Genomic DNA, 9,440 nt, shown 5'->3' with positions numbered 1-9,440 from the left:
CAACTCTTGAGCCACAATTGCCCATATCAAACTTTGAAAAAGAGGAAATGCTACTGTTAAGAAACAGTAAATTTGAGGTCATCCTGATCATTCCTGCAGTTGCACTAATGGGTGTGTGTTTGTTATTACAAATTGGAGTCTGTTGTATATTTATGATTTAAACCGCTCCAGCACCGTTAACATCTAAAGCATCCTCTAATCTCTCAATTCACATGGGTCCATCAAAACTGAACAGAAGAAAATTGGAAGAAGTCTATTCAGACATGAGGTCAGAATTGACATAACTAACGTGAATGGATGGATGGACAGAGATGAAAGCATCAATCCACCGTGTCTTGTACAAGTAGTTGAGATTGGTGGTAGTGGTGTAATAGCTCATTATTTAAACTACAAACTACCTGAATATTGTTGTTGGCCACCACTTGATTACCACACTGTACCCATCTTCTGATGGTTGCCTGTAGCAAGGTAACATGCCATGTCACAAAGCTCAGATCATGTCAAACTTGTTTCTTGAACATTGCGATGAGTTCACTGTACTCAATTTTGTACTCAAATATGGACCATAATCTCTGACAAATATTTACAGAACCTTGTTGAATCTATGCAACAGGGAATTCATTCTGAAGACAGTAGAGGGTGGCTTCTGTTTCTCCTAAATAACCATTATCTTCATCCATCCGTTCATTCATCCATTGTCTTCATGTAGACAAATTGCCGGAGGTCATATCTTTTCTGTAGCATTTTAGAATATTGATATCGCTCCTGTCATCCAGGAAGGGTTAAGTTTGGTCTCATATCTGCTGTTTTTCCCTCCCTTTTCTATCACACTATGTGTTGCAGTTGACATTTAAAGAAAATGGTTAATGCTGAGAGTAATGTTTTGTTAGGTAAAAGGTGTGTATCACCTGAAAAGCATGTGCTGTTGTAAAGTCAACATGTAGACAGGCATCAGCCTGCAATTTACCTTCTATTTGCATAGAGGCGTAGAGTGGCAGACGAGACTGATCAGCTTGAACGTCATCCTGTTTTTCAACAAGCAAAGCAAAAGCTGGTATCAATGTGGGAATTAAGACAAAAATCCTTGTACATAGGTCATCTCATTTATAACTAGTCCTGCATTGTATAGGCTGTCATGATCATAGGATTAAATGGATTAGACAATCCTGGAAAACAGGACAAACTATGCCTGATTCTCCCAGAGCTAATAGATTTCACTTTTTTCACTTCTTTTTTTGAAAAACATTTTTGTTTTTGTTTGTTTTTTTCTTTTAAATTAGAGTTTCAGCTTATTCGCCACTTTTTGGCAAAATATACCTGGTGATGTCAACAGGATTATCTCTGCTTCAACTGAACACTACATAGCTGCAACACAGGTTGTGTCATAAACTGTATTTAAAGGGTTAATCCTTTACGGCGAAGGGCATTTCCAAACATATAGTCAGTTTGCTCTGATATGAATCAGATGCAGAGTGGGGGAACTTGTTGTATTTCTCATCAGTTTCATTTCCTTTGAAAGAGGGAGGGGGAAATGTAAGCCAAAGTACATGTAAGAAAACCGCGGGAGAACCTTCACTCTGCTCTTTAGTTAGATGTGTCTATCGTAGAAATGATAAACACAGAAGGCTCAAATGAAGGTGTGATGCTAGTCCAGGTGAGACCATTGATTCTGTTGAGTTTAATTCCTCCACATCCTAGAATGCAAAGTTGGAGCACATCAGGGTTAAACAAGGTTGCCACCACAAACAAACTGTTCCAGAAATTGTGACCAGATGGACCCTCAGCATCAGAGTACAGACCTTGCAGTCTCTGCTGCTTTGATTTTGACTTTTTCTTTTTTTTCCCCCTCCAACTTTATTGAATTGTATCATGGAAGCGTGACACAAAACCATACAAGCAGAAAATGTACGCAAAAGATACTCTTCTAAAATAGTCAGACAACCCCATTAGTTATTTTCTTCCAATGAATAATTTTACGATTTCTAGTAGTTGTTTATTTTCCATGAAGAAATGTTACTGATCACTTCTGAACTGAGGCTCAAATGAAGGGATTCTTGGTCTTTTAAGCTCCTTCACTAATCGATCCATGCCTGTGTGGTTGTCTTTCTGCTGGGAGACAAACACTCACTGCAGCAACTCCCTTAAAGCAACCCAAACACTCACAGTTACTCTTTAAGGATGAGGCCGAGTGTTTCTCAACACGATCCTATTGGCAAATTTAAAATTTCACAATGAGGTCGTTGTTCCCAGCAAAACAGCTGACCTGTGTGAATGTGTCATCGTGACACGTTTTTGTGTCGCTACATTGCTTTTCTTTTTTTTTGTTCTGCCAGCTTTGCTCCACCAAGTATTCCTCTCAGGACATAATACGACGGCTAACGTGATGTAGTCAAAGCGAGCAGACTGGGAGCATCCCCTCCATCCTATATACACTCAAATATGAGAATCATTCCCATGCAAGGCGAGCCCCTCTGCAGCATTGCCGTGTCCATTTGTTCTGCTCTACTTTGCATGTAGGTCATCTGTAGTGGACCAGAGATGCAGCAGAGTGGCATCTGTGAACTTCAGCCTTTTTACTCTGTAATCCTTGTTTTGTATTGGGTTCAGTTTAAATTTTGACATCGTTTGTGAATAACCACAATGATTAAACCAGTTTACTAAAATCACAGTATAATGAACAGCTCGGGCGTTTTTAGCAGATCTCAGAAGCTGAACGTCACTTTCCCAACAGCAGTTATCAGCTGTTTATTTAACAGTTGTCAGTACTGTGTGCTTTACAGACCTTTAGACTCTGATTGGACTGATGCACACAAGGTGATAAACAGAAAAACACTGCTGATTAATTCTAAATCAGAATCACACCCAGTGTTACTTTGCAAAGTTTAGTTGAGCAGATTTAATCTAGTTGAAAATAACTGGAAAATGTAGTTTTAATTTTTAGGGTTATGATTTATTTTTCTGCTTCATGTTTTTATCTGTATATATTTTTGACACATCTCTATGCATTGGATAAATATAGAAAAATAAATATAGAAATGTACACAGCACTGGGGGAAGTCTGATGAGTCAGCATCAATGCAGTAGGGCAGCATGTCTGCAAAGATGTGATATTCTGTCGCTCACATCTGCAAATGAAATCTGTATCCAATTCCCTAAAAGCCTCAATCCCCACTGAACTGGAAGTGACGACATCTTAAAGTTAGGTCCTCACGACACCCTGTGCAAAGGACCCTTGAAACTTTACCACACACTGCAGGAAACAGTCTGCCTCTATAATGACACCCAGTGGTTAGTTTTAGCCTTAAGCTTCAGCTTGTAATTTGATGTGGCTGTTTGGACTGGCCTTCCTCAGCCTCCACTCTCAGACTAACCGTGTCAGTAAAAAATAGTGAGCGCCACTGCATCTGACCAAACGAGGCACCTTTTATGAAAGTGCACATTTATTTCTGGGATTCGTCCCAGATGGAAGTAAGACAGGTCTGTCATACACACTAAAAAAATTTTTTTTCAGTATTTAAAGTCTGATTCAGAACCCCAATTTATCTTGTCTGCACAAAGCTTGGCCTGTGTTCACTTTAAATGATCGACCCAATGATGGAGTGGCCTATTTTACCCCGACGATGAGAATCAATGAGTTTATTCAGAGCAGGCATAATCTGAAACGAATAACTGCCCTCTGCAACAGGCGCTTTTCATTTTAGAAATATTAGTTAACCACTGATACTTTCTGCACATAAAAATAGCAGAAATAAATGCTGTAGAGTGTGCATGCTGTGCACCTATTTAACAAAATCACTTTTGATGCTCCCGCCTGAGATAGAAGAAAGGAGGGGAAATCATCTCAAAGGTAAGTTTTTACAGTTTTTTTTAGCATGTGTGTTTTGTTATAGAAGCGCGCTTTAGTTATTTTACAGCTTGTATCATGTTATTTTGTGCACATGCACATCCTAAAGACATCCCTTTATTTATAGTCTTAACTAAATATGGAAATTATGTGGAATTTATTTAACAGATTTCTCCCCAGAAGGACAATGCGTGAGTTTGTGTTCATTTATTTTCAGTTGAGCCATGGCAGCTGATCTGGATGTGGTGAACCTGTGTATTATTGCTGGAGGAACACTGGCTATTCCCATCCTGGCCTTTCTGGCTTCCTTTCTTCTCTGGCCCTCTGCATTAATTAAAGTGTATTACTGGTAATGTAGATGACTTTCTTGTGCTGTGCTTCAATTTATATTTTATACTATTCTATGATATATTTTTATGTGTCAGTCAGAATGTTTGGTTTGGAATGCTAACTTAATCCAGGATGAGGTTTAATCACATTATTGATGTTTCTATCTGATTGAATCTATGATTTACACTCAACAGCCACTGTTGAGTACAGTAGGTACAGTAGGTACACCTTGCTAGTACTGGGCTGGACCCCCTTTTTGCCTTTAGAACTGCCTTGATTCTTTGTGGCATAGATTTAACATGATGCTGGAAACATCCTTGAAAGATTTTGGTCCATATTGACATGATGGCATCACATAGTTACAGCAGATTTGCTGGCTTCCATTACCCCACTCACTGGGGCTCTATTGGACTGGGATGTGGGGACTGAGTCATTTGAGTATAGTGAACTCATTGTAATTGGAGCCTGATTCTAGCTTAGTGACATGGTGCATTATATTGAAGCTATAAGAAGATGAGTACACTGTGGCCATAAAGGGATAGTCATGGCAACAATACTCAAATAGGTAGCAATATTTAGAACAATGCTCAACTGGTACCCAGTGTGCCAAGAAAATATTCCCCACACCACTGCACAACTAGCAGCCTGAACTATTAGTACAAGGCAGGATGGATCCATGCTTTCATCTTGTTTATGCCAAATTCTGACCATACACTCTGAATGTCACATCAGAAATGGAGACTCATCAAAGTGGGCAATTTTCTATTGTCCAGTTTTGGTGAGCTTGTGTGATTTTTCTGTCCTTAGCTGACAGAAATGGCACTCAATGGGATCTTCTGCTGTTGTAGCCCATTTGCTTCAAGGTTTGGCCTGCTGAATGTTCAAAGATACTCTGGTTGAAACAAGTGGTTATTTTAGGGTTGTTGTTTGTTTTTTTTTGCCTTCCTATTAGTTCAAAGCTGTCTGGCCATTCTCCTCTGACATCAACAGGAAATTTCCACCCAGACAAATGCTGCTCATTGGATAGTTTCTCTTACTGACCATTCTCTCAAAGTCACTTAATCACCGTTCTGCTCCATTCTGATGTACGGTTTGAGCTTTCGCATCTCACCCTGTGATGGCTGATTAGATATTTGTGTTAATAAGCAGTTATACAAGTGTGCCTAACAAAGTGGTGTATGTACATATTGTATAGTGTACCTGGATTTTCTTTGCCCTTTCTTGTCATGCGCTTTGTGGTTTCTAATTTGGAAAGGTGCTCTAAAGATTATATTCATTTATCAATGACATTGTTGAAAACTGTGGCATTGGTTACCTAGCATACTTTGTTTAATGATATTTCTTGTGTCTTAGTTGCTGTGACTATCCAAGAAAAAGAATCTGCCTCATCATTAATCCTTTAAAGCATTTCAGCGAAGAAAGCCCAGATTTGAATTTGCATGTAAGTCTTTGTAGCTCAGATATGGTACCTGCTTGTTTTCAGGTACTGGAGGAGGACTCTGGGCCTGCAGGTGGGCTATGCGGATTGTGGTGGTTATCGCTTTTGTTACTCCTACAGAGGAAAGCCTGGAATGAGACCTTCGATCTTAATGCTGCATGGCTTCTCTGCTCACAAAGACACATGGCTCACTGTTGTCAAGGTTTGGCTGACACTAGACATCACATTTTACTTCCCAATAGCTCATGGGGCTAACACTCAGCTTAAAACTAGCTAACACTCAAACTTTTTGTCAAAGAAAGGCTGAATGTATGCTTTTAGTCAGACATCTATCCAGTGGAGTTATGCTCCATCAGTCACACGATCCAAGAGAAAGACTGGAATTTATTTCAATTTAAACATTAATTAGAAATGATTTCATAAATACATATTGTGCTGTTTATGAAATTCTTCTTAAAACACCCTTTCTTGGCTTGAATGCATTTCTCATATTAATGACATTAAGCGTTCTTTTTTGTCTTCTGCTGCTCCAGTATCTGCCAAAACATCTGCACATTATGTGTGTGGACATGCCTGGCCATGAGGGGACAACACGCACCAACATAGATGATTATTCCATTCAGGGGCAGGTCAAAAGAATCCATCAGGTACACCCAATAGATAGTTTTTAAAATATGTTGGTGTGTTTGTCAGGTGCCTAAATCATTCCAGTAAAACTCTGTTTTTGTCTTTTGTTCTTCTCAGTTTGTGGAAACCATCCGCTTAAACAGGAAACAGTTCCATCTGGTTGGAACCGGCATGGGGGGAAATGTAGCCGGGGTTTACGCAGCCTGCTATCCCTCAGAAATCTGTAGCATGACTCTCATCTGTCCAGATGGTCAGTCAGTGTGTTTGTGTGTCTGTGTATGCGTGAGCCCAATCGTACTATGCTGTGATGAAATCTGTCTGCTGTCAAGGTCACTTTGTGGGGTTCAGTTCTAATATGGTGAGAAAAAGGGAGTACGTTTTAGAGGGAAGACTTGTTTCGGCAATCAGTGCTTAGAGTTGTGGTAATTCTTTAGGAAATGAAAGTCAGTACACTGTCCTCTGAAGTCATGGAAACACACTTTTGTGTGTTCCTGTGTAAACCATCATCAATGAGCCCTTTGTGCTTTGTCCAAAGAGAGGCTGGATGCAGGAAAGAGTGAATATTTTAACTTTAAACAGGCACTCACATTTCTTAATAGACAGATAGAAAGAAATGAAGGAACTTACCAAAAAAACAGAAAAAGAAGTTAGATGTAGGAAGAGCTCCAACTAAGGACTTCACCTCTGTGATCAAATGGAAATAGAGTAGGGTCCTAAGATGTATAAGATGTAGAAACAGAAAATCCAAAGTTTTTAGAATCAGTTGGTTAACAAAATACAGTTAGTTTTATTCATTTTCTTGTTCAAAATAGAGGTAGTGTAATACCATACTATATTTTAAAAGTTTGACAAAATGGCTAATAAAATTAACATAATTCAACATCATAAAGACACATCCTGACATGCCAGATATATGTGGATTTAACTTAATGCTGTTTTCACAATTACTCAACACAAGTGAGTATGAACTTTAATGTAAGTTTATTTATTAAACACATTTCACTGTTAGCCGAATATGAACAATGCAATGTATGAAAATGTATGAAAAACCAAGATATTGACAACGTCAGTGTATTTACATGAGGGAGACTATTTAAAATGTACAAAGTGTTTCTTTTATGGTGGTTTTCCGTTTATCCTAAGGAGGAACGTGTGTGTGTGTGTGTGTGTGTGTGTGTGTGTGTGTGTGTGTGGGAAGGTGGGGGGGGGGGGGGGGGGGGGTGGATATGGGTCAGGCTAACCAGTAGTGCCACTGAGAAATGCTGTTCAACTGGTTGGCCAAGTGAGCACTCATTCTGCAGCATATGGGCTCTGAAAGTGTGAAGGTTGCTTAGTTTGTTACTTTTTTTTTCATGACAAAAAAATATGTTCAGCTAGACATAATATTTAATTACTAATATAAACCCTACATTCCACCTAAGACTGGATCTGTAATTGGACCCATTATGCAATTAATTTTCCCAGGGCGCAACATTAAATGATTGGGACTGGGTTTATTTTATGCCAAGACACGATAAAGACACTGTTTAGCAAAATATAAATCACATTATTGAACAGAGTAAAGGATAAGGTGCAGGAAAGCCACAATTTATTGTCCCCATATGAGGACGGGGGCTCTCTGGAGATTAAATAGTGCCTTTTTAATAGCAAACCGATTAATACAGAGCATGAAATTAACTTTGTGTCCAAAATCATCATTTTATTCTGCAGGAATAAGACATCCATGTGAGACCAAGTTTGACAATCATGTGCAGGACCTGGAACACAGCAATTACACCCTGAACATCCCGCTGATCCCCACTACACCCGAGGAGATGGAGGATATGTTCAAACTGTGCTCCCATGTTCGCTTTAAAATTCCTCAGCAGGTCAGGCCTTAATTTCAAGTATACATTTTTTTTGTTTTGTTTTATGCGCTAATAATTTGCAATCATGATGTAGACTATAAAAATAACAAATACAGAGTAGTAATCGTCTTACTGAATTGCTTTGTTATTCGAAGCTTGGCTTATTTTGTGAACTTTTTGTTAAAGCTACTTTTTCGCTGATTAGATCCTTCAAGGCCTGGTAGATGTCCGAGAGCCTCACAACACATTTTACCAAGAGGGTCAGTTCACTTTGTATTGAAATATTTCAGTATTTTCCAGTTTAGTGGAAAAATTCCAGTAAATTCTCTTTTTCTTTAGTTTTTATGGAGATTGTAGGTGAGAAATCAAGATACGCCTTACAGGACCACTTGCATCTAATAACCACACCTTTACAAGTGATATGGGGCAAACAAGACCAGGTAAACTAACACAATGACTCCAAGTACATAAATGATTACACAGCAGGTTTTGCGTCTAAACTAATCTGAAGATTCATATTCCAGGTGCACACGTGCTGTACACTGAAAGTGGTGGCTCAGGCTTTCTATTAAAGAGAAACTTTATAGAGCAGGGGTGTCAAACATAAAGCTCGGGTACCAGATTTGGGCTGAGAAAGACTTCAGTCTGGCCCACTGGACGGCTTTGGGAAATATGAAGGTCGTAAATTGAATTGCATTTTTATACGTTTTACAGCTTTGGCTACTGATAAAGACTTCCCCCATGGCCATTTATACTTCACCAAAGTAAATAGGTAACAAATTTAAAAAAATGAAATAACAGAGAAGTTCCTTTTTCCCACTATTTTTCCTCTTCGATTAAATTCATAGATAAACTTCTTTACACTGACAAAAAGAAGAGTTTCACTGGTCCACACCACTTAAGATCAAAGTGAGCAGTGCAAAGTTAGTTTGGCATCCCTGTCATAGACATACTGGTAATCATCTGCATTTGCTCAGGTGGTGGATGTCTCTGGAGCGGCAGTGATTGCAGAGACCTTGTCTGAATGCAGAGTGGATCTGCTGGAGAACTGCGGACACTCTGTGGTGATGGAGAGGCCTTCTCGGACAGCCAGACTCATTCTGGAGTTCATCATCTTGCAGCAAAATGCCAGAAGTGGCACAAAGAAAGCCACCTGACCTAAAGACTTTTCATCGTTTCATGTTATTCTAATGCTCCAAGTGCTCCTGCTTTTGTATAGAAGATGCAGACACCTCACAAAAATGTACAATTAAGATAGTAAGAAATTATTGAAGGCTTCCTGCATTTCTTCAGTGTGAATGAATCACATTTCTGTTATAACACAAGCTGCATGACGATAATAAAACGACCATGC

At 39.1% G+C, this 9,440-nt stretch overlaps 1 protein-coding gene across 1 annotated transcript; it reads left to right on the top strand.

The window, feature by feature from the left end:
• Positions 1-3,130: 3,130 nt before the first annotated feature.
• abhd6b (abhydrolase domain containing 6, acylglycerol lipase b) lies at positions 3,131-9,430 on the top strand. Its single transcript, XM_085259276.1, has 9 exons — positions 3,131-3,847; positions 4,062-4,193; positions 5,658-5,814; positions 6,146-6,259; positions 6,357-6,489; positions 7,950-8,107; positions 8,292-8,346; positions 8,426-8,526; positions 9,064-9,430. Exons 2-9 carry the CDS (start codon positions 4,069-4,071, stop codon positions 9,241-9,243), a joined length of 1,023 nt encoding a protein of 340 aa, XP_085115402.1. The 5' UTR covers positions 3,131-3,847; positions 4,062-4,068; the 3' UTR covers positions 9,244-9,430.
• Positions 9,431-9,440: the final 10 nt, after the last annotated feature.

The sequence above is a fragment of the Mchenga conophoros genome, linkage group LG20, assembly GCF_057382185.1.
Source record: "Mchenga conophoros isolate Kocher_MC1m ecotype Shallow Benthic linkage group LG20, M_conophoros_male_GT1.1, whole genome shotgun sequence".
NCBI lineage: Eukaryota > Metazoa > Chordata > Actinopteri > Cichliformes > Cichlidae > Mchenga > Mchenga conophoros.
Note: the sequence above shows the minus strand (reverse complement) of the source record. Positions and strands in the feature narration are given on the sequence as shown.